Here is a 15,835-nt window from a genome sequence, read left to right as displayed (position 1 = left end):
CATATCACTCTCAACACAAAAGAAGTTCCTTACTCCTAGGGCAAAACTTTACCATGGCCCACTCCCTCCCCGCCTGCACCTGGCCCATCGTCCACCTCTCTACCATCCTGAGTCTTTCTAGCATCATGATGTTATCACTGGTCATGGTATCTGCCTTCCCCTGGATGTAGGCTCAGTGGGGGTCCGGATGAGGGATGATATCTGTCTGTCCACCATTGGATCCCTTAGCCTGGCTTGCATGAAGGAAGGAGCCAAGCTGTGAGGGTAGTCTATCATTATCTTCATTTTCCAAATAGGGAAACTGAGTCAAGGTCACCCACCTGGAAGTGGTGAAGCCAGTTGCAAACTCAGTCCCCCCGTTCCGGAGCCAGCACAGGTCCTCACCCTTCTCAGTGTCTCCCTTGCAGAACTTCTCTTCCTTTGTCAAGTGAGACTTGAGGGCTTTGCATGTAAGACAGACAGGAAGAGATGAACAGACACACACAGACACTTGGGGTCCCTGGAGTCCCAGACTAGCCCTCAGCCACACTGAAATCTTGGCCCAGCCCAAGGCTAAGCTTGCAGCGGGAATAGTATAGAATTTCCCACCAGGCTGTGGCTACGGGGTCCCTTCTTCGGAAACTCGTGGCATGCATTCACCACCCCTGAGGCCTGATATTCCACCAGGATGTTTCATTGCTCTGAGGTTTCATGTCCCTGGCTGAGGACCCCATCAACAACGCCCCACTGTCAGCCACTTCCTGGCTGTGGAAAAAGAAAAAAAGGTGCACTCAACCCCAGGGTTGCCACAGAGACGTAGAGTGGTGATGAAGCCATGTCAGGCAGGGTCTCCCAGCAGCCCCGAGGTCCTGGAGGGGCCCTGCCCTCCTCAGTCAGCAGAGGCTCCCCAGGAGATTCCCGCCCAGCCGGCTCCAAGCCCCTGGGGTCTGTCCTGGAAAGACCTTCAAAGGACTTGGCCGTTGAGCAAGCGCCAGGAGGGAATCTGCTCTCAGAGTCGATTTAGCCAGCCACATGGGTGGAAGGAATTTGCTGTTTCTCTAACAGCTACCCCCTCATGATTTACACGGGGACCACGATCCGAAGGCCCCGGCTGACGGGACGGATCGCAGTGGAAAATGAAATGCCAAGACCCAGGCGTCTCCCTGGACTAATTACCCTCAATGAGACCCAGCTGGCTGAGGGAGCCAGTGGGGCCAGGGGAGGCCCGATCCCTGGGGATGCCTGCCATGGCCGTGCCTGGGGGTGCTGGCCTATCACCTAGCCGGCCCGGGTGGGGCCACCAAGAGCCCCAGGGGAGCTCCTGAGACAGATCACCTTCAGTGCAGTACAGCCAGGTAGGCCCAGGGATGGCAGGTCCCTGAGGGCCCTTCTGCTCGTGGGGAGGCTAAGGCCCAGACAGACAGGACAGGCCCCCTGGAGCCCGGGGGACGGCTTTGCACTGGTTGAAGGCCCTAGCCTCACCCTCTGGATCATCGTGTCTTATTAGAGGCTGAGAGCGTACAGTGGCCTCCAGAGGCCTCTGCAATTCAGGGCCAGCTCTCGGGCCGCCTGGAGTTGGTTAACTGTTTCCCAAGGGTCTGCTAGGTACAGGCCCTGTGCAGGGTGCTGGGGGTACCCCGCTGGACAAAATCCTACCCGATCCCAGGCTTACAGCTGGGAAGACAAACACCACGACATCTTCCCGGCTACATGTATGTGGTGCAGGCGTCCTCAAACTACGGCCCGCGGGCCACATGCGGGTGTTTTTGCTGTTTTGTTTTTTTACTTCAAAATAAGATATGTGCAGTGTGCATAGGAATTTGTTCATAGTTTTTTTTTAAAACTATAGTCCGGCCCTCCAACGGTCTGAGGGACAGTGAACTGGCCGCCTGTTTAAAAAGTTTGAGGACCCCTGATGTGGTGCCACGAAAGTGCACAGAAGGGGATCTGACCTATTCCAGGCATCAGGGCCCAAGGATGTGATGTACAGCTGAGAGCAGAAAGCTGAGTAGGGAGTAAACAGGCAAAGAAGGGAGTGGTGTCGGGTGGGATAGTGTTCCAAGCAGCAGGAATAGTATATGCAAAGGCCCTGTGGCAGAAGGAAACCTAGGGAACTCAAGGAACTGAATGAAGCTATGCAGCTGGGGCCCAGAGCCAAGAAGACAGTGGTACAAGGGGAGGTTAAGGGAGGCCATGGGAGTTCTTGTCCCTTTAAAAAGGTGATTCCAGGTACGACTCAGGAGAGATGAGGTGTCCATCAACATGTGTGCTCCTCCCAATTCCTCTCTGGCTTTTGGGAGCTTCGGCCCCCAACCACCCCCAGCTGCCTGAACCAGAGGAGGACCTGGGGGAACCCCATCTGGGGATCTTATGGAGCCAATCCAGGAATCCCTCAAGAACAAGGTAGAGAATCATGGAGACTGAAGGCAGATGGTGGTGGGTGCAGGTCAGGGGCAGCCAAGGCCATCAGTGACCCACCATGGGGAAGAGGGATCATGAGTCACCAGCAGCCTCACAGCTGGCCCACCACTCCCCACCCACCTTCTTTTCCCTAGGCCACTGGGGCCGGATCAGTGGCTCCCCTACAGAGGTGGGCTCTGAAACAAAGGCGTATAAGTAGACGGATGTGAAGGATGGAGGAATGAGCAAGAGCATGGCCCCCAGTTTTCTCTCCTGAGCTGCACAGATCCCCTCTGGCCTTCCCCCTGGTCGTCCTGTGACCTCGTGGAGCAAGGCCACTGCAGGGCAGGCAGACCGAGGCGTCACCGAGCCGGGCAGCAGGAAGCTGCCAGGCAGGCGAGCCGGTGCCCGCGGCACTCACTCCTTCCAGCTTGGCTCTGGCCTCGTTCCTTGGGACACAAACAGGTCTGATGAGTTCCTGGGCAGCCGAGTCCCTGGTTTCCAGGAAAGCCACACTCTTAGAGAGCAGAGGGAGCGAGGCCTGGGCAGAAGGAGGCCTCTTTCAGAGCTCTCGCCTTCCCATCCTCGGGCCCTCCCACCTGTGCTCACGGAGCTTTTCCCTTGCGTCCTGAGCAGGGAAGCTCCAGGCCATGGGGGGGGGGCCCTCTTTTCCCACCTTCCCTAGAGGGAACAAGGAACTTAGGAGGGTGAGGGACAAGGAACAGGACCTCCTTGTTGTGACCCCAAATTCAGTCCCTGCCCCCACACCCCTCTGCCTTGGGTGGCAGTGTCAGGGAGCACTTACACATGCAGGCTCAGAGCCAGGTTACCTGGTTCCACACCCAGCTCTGCCATTGAACTTGGGCGAGCTCTGGGCCTCAGTTTCCCTTTCTGGACTCACAGGGATAAGATGAATCTAGGCAGACACAGACCTTAGCCTGTCACATCGGATACCATCTTGTTGGCATTTCTCCACTCGATCTTTGACCTTATCAAATCCTCCAGCCCTCAGTTCCCACCTCTGAGCCAGCTGACTTCCATCTCTGCCTGGTTCTCCTCCTGCTCTAAGTGCTCAGGGTTGGTTCATGGGTTCTTCTTGTCCCACTGCCTGCTCGCTCTGCACTGGCTCATACAGGTCCTGGCTCTCCATCCCACACCAGCCACTGCTTCCCTAGCACCCACCTGATTCCCAGACCTCACTACCTCACACTCGACAAGCCCCAAACCGAACTCAGCCCTCTCCCCAGAGCCACTTCCCTGGTGTTCTCCACCCCAGAGCATCGTGCCATCAGTCACCAAACCTGAGTCCCCACCACACCCTTTATGTCCACCCTACTTTCTGACCATGTCATTTTTTTTCCTTCCTTCCTCCATTTCTTTCTTCCTTCCTTCCTTTCTTCCCTCCTCCCTACCTCCTTCCCTCTCTCTCTCTTTTCTCCCTTCCTTTCTATTGGAATATATAACATAAACATACTAAAGGATATTAATTGCATGAATCTTAATGGTACAGAGTGATCATCTTTCATATATGTTTACACCTGAGTATCCACCACTCAGATCAACACATAGAGCATTCCCAGCTCCTAAAAAGTTCTCTCGTGGCCCTTCCCTCCCCGCACCCGACCCCAGAAGTAACCACCTTTCAGCCTTCTAACTTCATAAATTAGTTTTGCCTTGGTTTTGAATTCCACATAAAAGGAATCAGGAAGTATGTACTTTTAGACATGGAGATCAGTGAACTAGAAATGAGAGTCCAGAAATCAACCCATACATCTCTGAGCAACTGATTTTTGTCAAGGATGCCAAGACCATTCAATGGAGGAAAATAGTCTTATCATAAATGGTGCTGGAAGAACTGAATAAAGAATAAAGTTGGATCCCTACCTCGTACCATAAACAAAAAAATAACTCAAGATGGCTCAAAGTCCTAAATTTGAAAACTATAAAACTCTTAGAAGAAAGAACATGTGAAAAAGAAAACTATCAAAAGAGTGAAAAGGCAGCTGGGCCAGTGTGCCTCAGTGGTTGAGCATCGACTTATGAACCAGGAGGTCACAGTTCAATTCCCGGTCAGGGCACAGGCCTGGGTTCAATCCCTGGCTGGGCACATGCAGGATGCAGCAGATCAATGGTTCTTGCTCATTGTTGGTGTTTCCATCTCTCTCTCCCTCTCCTTTTCTCTCTGAATAAAAATATTTTTTAAGTGAAAAGGCAACCCACAGAATAGGAGAAAATGTTTGCAAATCACATATCTAAAAAGTCTAGTCTCTAGAAAATATATAGACCTTTACAACTCAACAACAAAAAAGAGAACCCAACTTAAAAATGGGCATAGAACCTGAATAAACATTTCCCTAAAGCTATACAAATGGTCCATAAGAAGGTGATAAGGAGCTCAACATCATTAATCATTGGGGAAATTCAAGTCATAAGCAACATGAGATACTACTTCATACCCACAGGGATGGCTATAGTTTTTTTAAAAAAAGGAAAGAAAAATAACAAGGGTTGGTGAGGATGTGAGGAAAGTAGTGCCCTTGAACATTGCCAATGGGAATGTAAAATGATGCAATCTCTTTCAAAGTGCTTTGAAAGGCAGTTTAGCAATTCTTGGAAAAGTTAAGTTACTATATGACCCAGCAATTTCACTCCTAGGTATATACCCAAGAGAATCAAAAATATGTTCACACAAAAACTTGCACATGAATGTTCATAGCCCTCTTATTCATAATACCCAAAAAGTGAAAACAACCTAAATGTCCATCAAGAGATGAATGGATAAACATAATGTAGTATAGCCATACAAATAATATTATTCAGGTATAAAACAGAATAAAGTACTGCCCTGCCCAGGTTGCTAAGTGGTTAGAGTGTTGGCCTGCATACTGAAGGGTCATGAGTTCAATTCCCCATCTCAAGGGCACATACCTGGGTTGCAGGTTCGATCCTGGGCCCTGGTCAGGGCACATGCAGGAGGCAACCAATCAATTTGCCTCCCTCTCTTCTCCCCATTTCTCTTTTCCACTCTCTCTTTCTAAAAAAAAATAAAATAAAATCAATGGGCAAGAAAATATCCTCAGGTAAGGATTGACCAAAAAACAAAACAAACAGAAAAAAAAGAAAAGAAGAAAGTACTACAACAGAGATGAACTATGAAAACATTATGCTAAGAGGCCAGACACCAAAAGCCCTATATTATATGATCCCATTTATATGAAATCTCTAGAATAGGCAAATCCATTGAAAAAGAAAGTTTGATGGTTGCCAGGAACTGGGTGCAGGAAGGATGAGGAGTGATGGCTAATGGATTTCTTCTCCAGTTGATGAAAATGTTCAAAGATCTCACAGCCAGAATATACTGAGTGCCCTCTCACACTCCTGGACCTCTCGGAGCTGGTTTCGGCCCGATCCCCACAGGCCAGGCCGAGGGACCCCATCTACCAGAGGGACCCCACTCACTCCACAGATGCCCTTCAAGCTTCACCGCCACCCCAGGTGCAGGTCTGCCGGGGAGGGACCACAGGAGGTTGGCTCCAAGGCGTGTCCGGTCCTTCTCGCCCAGTCCCAGCCCGCTGGCCACCTTCTAATTAATTTCCTTTCACTGTGCACAAATCCGTGCACTGGGCCACTAGAATACTAAAAAATGGTGAATTTTATGGTATGCTTATTAAAACATTTTATTTTTTAAAGTTTTATTAAAGTATGCTCTTATAAAACTTAAATAAACTAAGTAAGTTCTCTTTTGTGTGTCTTTTTCTATGTGATGTAATATGAGAGCATGTTGTGGTGTGGATCAGTAGTTTACACTTATCACTGTGTAGTATCAATGCATGAACATATTATCGTTTATTTATCAATTTTCCTCTTGGTGGGCATTTGTCTTGTTTCCAGTTTGGGACTCTTATAAACCTGTAAACTCTTATGCATGTCCTTTTGAAGGATGTGTGATGGACATTTCTGGTGGTATATACCTAGGTTTGGAACTGCTGGCTCAGGATAGGCATGCATTTTAACTTTAGTAGATCCTGCCAAAGCGTGTTCCAAAATGGTTGGCCCATTTTACACTCCTGCTACCAAAATTGGAGAGTTCTGTTTGTTCCACATCCTCATCAACACTTGGCCCTGGCAGTCGTTTTACTTTTAGCCATGGTGGGTGTGCACCCAATGGAAGTGTTTATTTGCATTTTTCTTTCGAGAAATGAGGTTAAACATATTTTCAGGCCATTTGGATATCCTTTTCTGTCATTGTGAGGGCCTTGACCAGAGTCTGCCGGAGGCTAAAGGCCCATTCGCCATATGCACGCGTGAAGGCACTGACACAGCAGTATTACTATGTTAAAGGCCCCTTTGCCCTATGCGCGCATGAGAGCAATGACTCGGCAGCAGCACTGTACGCACTGCGCAAGCGCACCCTTATATAACCTGCATATGTTAATGTAGCACAGACGTCACTAATTGGCACGAGGCCTCGTCTGTTTGAGCGTCTATATAAGCTGCCACTGACCAGCCAGTTGTCGGCTGCTTTGTTCGTAATAAAGCATGTCCCACCTACTTACCATTACTCGTGTGTTCTTCCAATTTCCTGCACCCAGAGGGGTCAAGTCCCTGGCTGAGGAACTTGCACCCAACAGTCATCTCCCTGTTTTTTGTTTGTTTGTTTTGGTTGTTATCTTTCCAATATTAACGTGTACGATTTTTTAAAGTACATTCTGACTGTCAAATCTTTGTCAAAACCTATTGTTGCCAATATCTTCTCCAGCCCAGTGCCTTGCCTTTTCATGTTCTTCGTGTTGTCTTTTGCTGAACAGAAGTTTTAAATTTTTTATGAAGTCCAATTTATGCACCTTTACTTTATGGTTGGTGCTATGTGCGTCCTGTTTAAGAACGCTTGGCCTACGTCCTTGAATCGACCCCTCCTTTCCACCTGCTTTGCCTCTGCTCAGTTTCTAGCTTCCAGGTCTCCGCTGGACTTGCTTCCCTCTATGTCCCCACCCCGATTGTTGTCCTCACTGCATGGTCTTCCTGCCCAGGCACGGGACTGGCTCATCACTGTGTCCCTGGGGCTGGCCATGGGGCTGGCACGCACTAGATGCTCAATAAAAGCTTCATAAATGAAGGCAGCGTCCTGTGGCCCAGCTGGGGATCATTAAAACTGTCAATTAGTTCTAAACACTAGCTCATCAGGAACATTTGAGCAAAGCCAGGGAAGTAAAAAGTTTTGGAAAATCCAACAACATAGGAATGTTTAGCTTTCTCCCCAGCAGGAGCATTAATCACAAAAACTCAGACCTTGTTAGCATTATTTATTCTTGCCTTGCACCCCACCCACAAAGCCAGGGGAGCCTTTCCTCCCACATGCTGGTCATAGGAGCTCCCCACCGGTTGCCCCGACCCCCAGTGTTTGCTCCCTCTCACTTCTGCCTCTGACTACGGGGGAGGCCCACCATCTCCTTCTAGTCTTTCTCTTCACCATGCGTGATGACATAGCATAGGTTCCTGTAGTCCAGGTTGCCACACACATCTGGCGGGAAAGCTGCAAACATCTGCTTGATCTGGGGAAGGAGCAGGGAGTCAGCCTGGACCAGGGCCAAATAAGGGCCAGAGCAAGGGGTCACCCAAGAGTGTCAGAGTGCAGATGGAAGCATGGCAGTGGAGGGCGCGGAGGCCAGGGTCCCACAGCCATCCCTCACCCCCATCCTTCTTGTTCTGATCAAAGGAGTCAAGGGAGACATCACTAAGAGGGATCTGAGTGGGGTGGGGTGGGGGTGACTGCTGAGAAGGGCTGGGCTGGGCTGGGCTGTGCTTTCCAGGAAGACTCTTAGCAGGGCTCAACAGCACCCTAAAAAAGCCAGAGCTTACCTCCTCCTCACTGAACCGGTCTGCCTGGGTCATGAGCTTCTCTTTGATGCTGCTCAAGGAAGAGAAAGGGTCATGTTCAGGGGAAGGGCCACCCTGTGAGTAGACACACAGATCGCAGGGTTGGTGAGGGCAGGTGGGCTTGGTGAGGAGTCCTGGCCCAGGGGTACACCAATGAAGGTAGGGAAGGGGATAGGGCTGGCACTACAGCCCCCAGATAGCCACGTGGGCTCAGACGCCACTTCAGCTGAGCCTCATTTTCTTCCTTTGTAACGCAGACTCTCCTCCCAGCATCAAGTGGGAACCAAATGAAATGACCTTGGAACTCTGACCTGACCTTGGGGGCCACTCAGATGTTCCATCGTGCACTAATCATCAACCTCGAGGTTACTGAGGGTGGCCTCTTTGCCTTGGTTCTGGATGTCCTGCTTCCCCAGTGTGTGATGGTTGCTGCCGTGTGTGCAGTGTTCTGCAGAGTACCAGGTGCTCACACTCAGCCCATGGACAGGGAGACCTATCCAGGTGCATGTCCTCATGGGCCTGCCCAGGGTTCATCTGCTCCTCGTGGCCTTGGGAAGTGAGTGTCATTAACTCCACTTACAGAGAGGGAAACTGAGGTTTGGGAAGTATAACGATCTGTAGTGGCAGGGTGGGCCTGCCCCCTGGGTGGTCCAGAGCAGCTGCCCACAGGAGCCAGAGCTGCCTGGGCCAGAGGAGTAGCGGGAGATGAGACATGGAAGGTGTTTGAGGCTGCGCAAGAGAGACTGATGCCCTAGGAGCTGGGGGGAGGGCGCCAGAGGGCTCTCAGGGAGAGCAGGGAGCAGGGATGGCCCTGGAGAGCGGAGCTGGGCCCTGAGCACCAGTGGCCTGTGTCGCCAGCAATGGCAGGCTCGCTAAGGACCACGCACATTTTCCATTATTTATGTAACTGCAGGACAGTCACAGTTTCCAGCTCTCCAGGCCGGGGACTTTTCACAGACTCTGTTTCAACCAGAACCTCCTTGTGGCCTGAATGGTGGGCAGCCACATCTTCCAGGCCCCCTATCCCTGGGCGGTGCCTTTGGTTCCCAAATTGGGTCCCCAGAGGGTTCCTCCCAGTCCTGGCCTTGCCCTGGTGGAGACGAAGGTGAATGGCAGAAGTGCCCTCAGTGACTCCCCCAGCTCCTCAAGATGGGGGTGGGAGCCACGGACCCTCAGGGAGGGGTGAAGGAGAGGGTTGCAGCCTGGAGAGATCCTAATCACCCCTCCCCTATCCCTGGGGAGTGAGTGACTCACAACTTTGGGAATGTGGGATGGTGAGAATGTGAGAGAGACAAATGAGGCTGTCTCCACTTCCCCTCTGCCCCCTGCCCTCTCCCACCCCATCTCCATTAAGAGATGATTCTAATAGGCAGCAAACTAGTCTCAACGCCAATGCCTGAAGCATCATAGGAATTGGTCAAAAAGCCTGTGCCTGGGGGAAATCTTGTCTGTCCAGGATCACCCAGAGACCCAGCACGGCCTTGGAGGCTCTGAAGGGATGGCCCAGGGACAGCTCAGAGGTCAGTTTAGTGTCCCAGTCCCTGGACAGGTGGCACTGCCCCGCCTGCCACCCTTGGCCCTCTGCTCTGAGCTTTCACTGGGCTGAGGCTCCCAGGCATAGCAGATGTCAGTGCCCACACCTCTGTAATGCCAGCCCAGTGGCCCCCTGGAGAGCTGCCCAGAGCCACCGTACTCTCTGTATGCCCCGCTGAGCTGGTCCCTTTCCATGGGCCCACCTCCATCCTGATCCACTCAGGCCCCGGATCCCATTGGCTTTGGCCTCTGGTGTTTTACTTACCCATCCACTCCCCTCCGTCTCAACAGCCAAGGCCTTCAGGTGGCTGTCACCTTCTCCTCTCCTCCTCCAGGCTGGCCTCCATGCTGCTCCTGCCTAACTCTTTCTCAAGCTCTCCTATGCCCCCAGGGCAGACCCAGGGTCCAGGGCCTGGTGATTGAGCTACCCCATACAGGCCCTGCCTCCCACTCTGTGCTCAGTCTCCCCCACCCCACACCCACTCACACCCTTCAGCCACAGCCCAGTCCTTCTCACTAACCTTGCACACACCAAGCCCTGGCACTTCACTCACTGTGTTCCTGCATCTAGAATACTCCCTGCCTCGGCTCAAGCACCTTGAGTCATCCTTCGAGACCTGCCTCTCCCCCCCCCCCCCCCACCTCGCCCCTGCCACTGGGAAGCCCTCCCTGGTGACTTCAGACTCCCTACACATTTCCACACAGAAATGGGGCCACTGAGGCCCAGAGAGGGGAGGGACATCAATAGCTGAGCTGGGCTGCCACCCACCCGGACTCCACACCAGTTCCTTTATAGCTGAAGTTGCAGAGAGGGAAAGACCAACATGGAGGGCTGAGGGCACTTACAAATCCGCCTTGACGAAACCTTTCCCTTCAGTGTCGAACACCTTGAAGGCATGGAGAATGGTCTCCTCTGGGTCCGTGCCTAGAAGCAGCACACATAGGCAAGGAGAGCGCCACATGAAGAGAAGAGGCAGGGTTTGATGGGGGCTCAGGGTGGGCAGGCCCCATGGCCCCTACCGAGGGCGAGGGCTTGGGGAGCTTCCTCCCCAGCTTCCACTCCACAGTGGAAGCAAGGAAAGGGAGGTCTCAGGGAAACCAGGAATAGTGGTCAGAGCCAAGGGCTCTGTGTGGAGCGATCACAACCGGCACAGCTGTGCATGACCCTGACTAAGCACTTACTACGTGCTGAGCCTGCTGATTGGCCCGATTTTACAGACAAGAAAATGAGGCTCCGCGAGGTTAAATGACTTGGCCAAGTTCTCACAGCTGATGCTGCCATGTGATTAGTGAGGGGGGAGGGCAGCTCTGGCGCTTTCTCATTATCCGAGATGTGCATGACAGGCTGTGGGTAGAGAAGAAAAAGCACTGCACTTGGGGGCCAAAGGCGGGACTCAGGCAGTGGCATTGGAGGTGCCTGTAAGCTTGTCCCGGACCGAGACGGGAAGGTGGGCCAACAGGCTGTGGGGCGGGGCAGCGGGGAGGAGCATTCCTGGTTTATCACTTCCATAGCATGGGCTTTAGGAAAAGAAGTCATTCGAAGAGTTAGCTCTGTTCCCACAAGGAGATTGACTATCTAGCCCCCTGGTTGTACAGATGGGGAAACTGAGGCCCAGGAAAGGAGGGTCTCACCCAAGGCCTCACAGGCTGTGTGAATGACAGCAGGTGACCTGGTGACCCATACGTGGTGCTCCTTCCCCTCTGTCACACTGCCCTCCCACCCACTGTGGCCCGGGGGATGTCCCCTTCCTTCTTTAAGGCTTAGCTGTGTCCTTGGTGAAATGGAGAAAAAGGTGGTGTTTGCTGCCCACGGCCCTGGGTCAGTGATGATAACGTGTGGTAAAGATCTGGACTAACATCATTCCTTCACGTCCACGAACACATCTCAGCGCTCTGCGCCACGCTCCACCCTGTGGCGTCACTGTTTGCTCCCATGGAACCCCAGAACACCCCACTTGGTGGGTACTGATGTCATCCGTTTGTCAAAAAGGAAACGGAGGCTCAGAGAGTCTCTTACTCTCCTGAGATCCCCACTAATAAGGGGAGGAAGGATTGGAAGCCAACTCTTTGGACCTCCAGAGCCCCCTGCTCGTCCCACCCCTCTGTGCTCCTGCCCATCAGACTGGGTCAGGGCCAGCTGTGTCTCCCGCATCAGACTGGGAGCTCAGGACGGGACGTGTCTGGGCCATTAGGCATCTCTGAGACTGGCCCAGAGGGACCAAGCCGGGCACAGTGCTGGCCCCGCAGCCACTCTGTTCTGCAGACTTTGAACCTCATCAAAAGGGTGCAGAGTGGCTACACCTTCCCCTCGCTGTTGGGAATCTCATGACCACGTGTCCTTGTCCTAATTAGAGGGCTGAGACAGTGCCTGCCTCAGCCCCGGCTCCCGTCTCCACTGCTGGCTGAGCATGCAGGCTCAGCCAGTTTGCATGACATGTTCAGCTGAAGCCCGGTCCTGGCGTCCCTGCGAAAATGAGAACAAGCTGCAAGCCCGTGACCCTGCCTGGTCTGGGGCAGAGCCCTCAGCTCAGTCATAGACCAACACACCTCCCTGTAAAGTCACTGGCTAGAATCCCACATGCCTTTCTCTGGGAGTGTAGCCCCTGCCCCAGGTCCCTGGGCTTCTGAGCTCTTCCAGAAGGTGGTCATGGTCCCAGAAATAACCCTACTGGCTGCCTGGAGGTGGCCCGATGGCACGCCGAGTGAGCTGGACAGCTCCAGGCCCACAGCCTCCTCTCTCTCCCACCCTTGGAGTCTTGTTTCTAACACAGGAGGGAGGGTGAGGCTGTCCGGTCATAGGTCAATTGCTGGCCTCCTTCTAGTCCAGAATCACCTAGGACATTGTGTGTGTGGCTATTGTACTTGCCAGCAGGTCACAACCCATGAAAGTATTATGATTTTTTTTTTTTTTTTTTTTTTTTTTACCAAATAAAAGCTGTGCAGTTAGGTAGGATCGTCCCTGTAGTGGGTTGAATCACGGCCCCCCAAAAGATATACCCTTGTCCTTATCCCCGGGACTGGAAAATGTCACCTTAGTTGGAAAAGGGGCTTTTGCAGATGTCAAGAAAGGATCTTGAGGTGTGGAGATGATCCTGGATTACCCAGGTGGGCCCTAAATCTTATGACAAGTGTCCTCTTAAGAGTGAGGCCAGGGAGCCATACAGAAAAGGAGGCGGTGGACCGCGGAGGCAGAGATGGGAGCGATGCAGCCACAGAAACTGGGAAAGGCAGCTAACAAGTTATCCCCTGGAGCCGCTGAGGGAACAGAACCTGCAGATTTCATATCCCAGGCTTCAGAGCCGAGGGAATACATCGCTGGTTTTTGAGCCGTCAAGTTTGTGGTCATTTGTTACAGCAGCCCCGGGAAATCACCACAATGCTCATTTTACAGACAAAAAACTGAGGTGCAAGAGTAGACAAGCCTTGGTCATCCTGGGGGCGTGTGGGGGGCTAGGCATTGAACCCAGATCTAGCCGAGACAGGGAGGGCATCAGGCAGGGGCACCCTCGGGGTGGGGTGGCTACAAGGCCCACCTCCCAGGGCAGCCGCAGCTCAGGCTGGCCCTTCCCTCTGACCATGGGCCCTCAAGCCCAGGGGCCGGGGGCAGAGAGGCTGGGCTCCCACCCCGCCATGCACGCCATGCCTGACGTTGCAATGGTTAGAGCCAGGAATCGGGGTCAGGTTCCATCCCGACCACTGGATGCGGGGACACCTGGGGCAGTTGTAATGACCTCTCTGAGCCCAAGTCTTCTCACTTATGGATGAGGCCCCTCCATCCTTTCCCTGGGGAAGGAACTGTGGTCAGCTGCTAACACTTCCAACCCCACCTCCACTGTCCAGCGGCCAGTGAGGCAGAGCGAGCAAGATGAGCCCAGGGGTAGGGAGGTGGCTGAGGCATCCTGACGGTGGGCAACGGGCTTCTACACAACTTGTCCCCCTGGGCCCCTCATGGCTCTGCAAGGAGGGGTTATTACAGTTACCACCACTCTGTGGTGTAGAGGTGGAAACCGAGGCCGGGCTGGGAAGGTATGTGTTCCTGGGGGTGACACCATGCTCCCAGCTGTGGTGAGCATCAGTAGGGTGCACATCTGCACACAGGGCCCAGCCTCCCCACACCCACTCACCCCTCCCTGCCCAGGGCCACCTGGGGCCTCACTCACCCTTCAGCTTCTCCCCAAACATGGTCAGAAAGACTGTGAAGTTGATGGGCCCAGGGGCCTCCTTCACCATGGCCTCCAGCTCCTCATTCTTCACATTGATGCGGCCTGGGGGAGGAGAGGGAGACGCCTAGGAGCACAGTGAGGGTGAGAGCAGACCCTGCCTGCAGGCAGCCCAGGAGAACAGCGTCCTGCAGGCTCTCAGCTCTACCATCCACCTGCCCCGACTCCCTGAGGCCCCGCCCACCTGCTGGGGGACTTTGGGAGGGGACCACATTCAGCCACAGTCAGCACAAGTCAGCCCCCAGCCTCAGTGCACTCAGCCACCACCGCTGCCTCCTTGGGAAGTAGAGCAAGTTATTTGTTTGCCATCCCCATTTTACAGATGGGGAAACTGAGGCTCAAATAATCTGAAGCTGAGGTGCATAGGGGCTGGAAGACCTGGGCCTCAGGCTCATTTGTCCCTGGAGGGGGCAACTGGTTGCCAGGAAGTTGGGATTCTGGGATTCCTCTTGTTCCAGGGGACAACCAGATCTCCAGGAGCTCAAAGCTCAGTCCAGACCTGACTTGGTTCGGCCCCCTTCCCCAGCCTCAGCCCCCACCCCACCCAGTCCCTGAGGCCCTCTTCAGGTCCCTCCCTGGGCCTTAGAGGGTGCAAAAGCCTCCCTGGGAGCCAAAGCCCAGAGCCCTTGAGACCTGCACACATCTCCAGCCTCTCCCCCACCCAAGGCATCTCTTGACCCCTCACCTCACCCCAGCCTCCCACCCCTGACCTTTGCACAGGTCATTCCTGCACCTGAAATGCGCCCCCCCCCCCTTCCCTGGCAAGTCCTCCTCTAACAACCAGGAACCCTTCCTGACCTTCCCTGTGCCCCCAATGACACCTGAGCCCCGCACACCCCCTGCCCCTAGCCGCTCACTCTTTCTGGAAGGCCTGCTCTGCCCCCAGCCCCCAGCCTCCACACCGCTGGTCACCCACCCAGGGCAGCAAAGGTGTCCCTCAGATCCTCCTTGTCAATGAAGCCGTCCCGGTTCTGGTCCATGATGGTGAAGGCCTGGCAGAGACACGGGCACTGAAAAGTCACCCTCCCACTCACCCAAGCCCAGCTTCCCTCCCCAGAAAAGAACACCTCCCCCAAGGGGCTGTCCTGCAAACTGCCGCCCCCGCAACCTCAGTGCAGGCCCCTCTGGCCACCCGGTTACCCAGCTCAGCATGACACCAGAATGACAGTGATGGCTAACCCACTGAGCTCCTACTGCACGCCAGCATGCTGCTGGGGCTTCATGCCCATCCCTCATTCCATGTTCACAGCAACCCCCTTTTACAGAGAGGAAAGCTGAGGCTCAGAGAGACGAAGGACCTGCCCGAGGTCATACAGCAAGCAAAGGCTCAGAGAGCGAGGGTCATACTGCCCCAGGACAGCGGTCACATCTGCAGGCTGTGAGGCACACCAGGGGGGACACGGAGAACAGTGACATCACCACTCCTCAGGGACGGAGGGCCAATCCCACACCTTACTGGCTCCCCAAGTGCTTCCTATGGATTACACAGATCCTCCCAATGGCCCCAGGGGACACCGACCAACCTCCTTAAACTCCTGGATCTGGGACTGATCGAACATGGAGAAGACATTGGAGCTGGCTCCACCCTCTGCTCTCTTCCGGGCTCTCCTCGGTGCCTGCGGGGTGGCGGCGAAGGCCTTGCAGAAGCCCCTTCCTTGGGAGGTCAGCCACTCACCACCTCCCACCCCGCATGCCTCATCTCCCACAGCCCAGCCAAAGCAGACAGGCAGGCAACGCTCCTGACGAAGCCTTGCAGATAAGCAGGGTGGTTTCCCAGCCCACGGCAAGAAGCCCACAGGAGCACCCACCCCACCGGGCCAGCAGCT

General features: G+C 53.9%; 1 protein-coding gene across 1 annotated transcript; it reads right to left on the bottom strand.

Moving 5' to 3' along the window:
* Positions 1 to 7,736: 7,736 nt before the first annotated feature.
* Positions 7,737 to 15,583, bottom strand: MYL10 (myosin light chain 10). The gene is made up of 6 exons (XM_028145278.2): positions 15,533 to 15,583; positions 14,926 to 15,001; positions 13,950 to 14,054; positions 10,636 to 10,714; positions 8,239 to 8,287; positions 7,737 to 7,931 (listed from the first exon to the last, which is right to left on the bottom strand). Exons 1-6 carry the CDS (start codon positions 15,566 to 15,568, stop codon positions 7,833 to 7,835), a joined length of 444 nt encoding a protein of 147 aa, XP_028001079.1. The 5' UTR covers positions 15,569 to 15,583; the 3' UTR covers positions 7,737 to 7,832.
* Between the last annotated feature and the right edge of the window lie 252 nt (positions 15,584 to 15,835).

Source organism: Eptesicus fuscus, chromosome 4, assembly GCF_027574615.1.
Source record: "Eptesicus fuscus isolate TK198812 chromosome 4, DD_ASM_mEF_20220401, whole genome shotgun sequence".
Classification (NCBI taxonomy): Eukaryota; Metazoa; Chordata; class Mammalia; order Chiroptera; family Vespertilionidae; genus Eptesicus; species Eptesicus fuscus.
Note: the sequence above shows the minus strand (reverse complement) of the source record. Positions and strands in the feature narration are given on the sequence as shown.

What these genes read in the sequence shown, in the direction of transcription:
- MYL10 (XM_028145278.2), bottom strand. Translation starts at nt 15,568, where the DNA reads ATGTTCGATCAGTCCCAGATCCAGGAGTTTAAGGAG. An exon ending in GTTTGGGGAGAAGCTGAAGG is followed by an intron (nt 10,715 to 13,949) that starts GTGAGTGAGGCC and finishes TGCTGCTTCTAG; the next exon opens with GCACGGACCCAGAGGAGACC. An exon ending in ACCGGTTCAGTGAGGAGGAG is followed by an intron (nt 7,932 to 8,238) that starts GTAAGCTCTGGC and finishes CTCCTTCCCCAG; the next exon opens with ATCAAGCAGATGTTTGCAGC.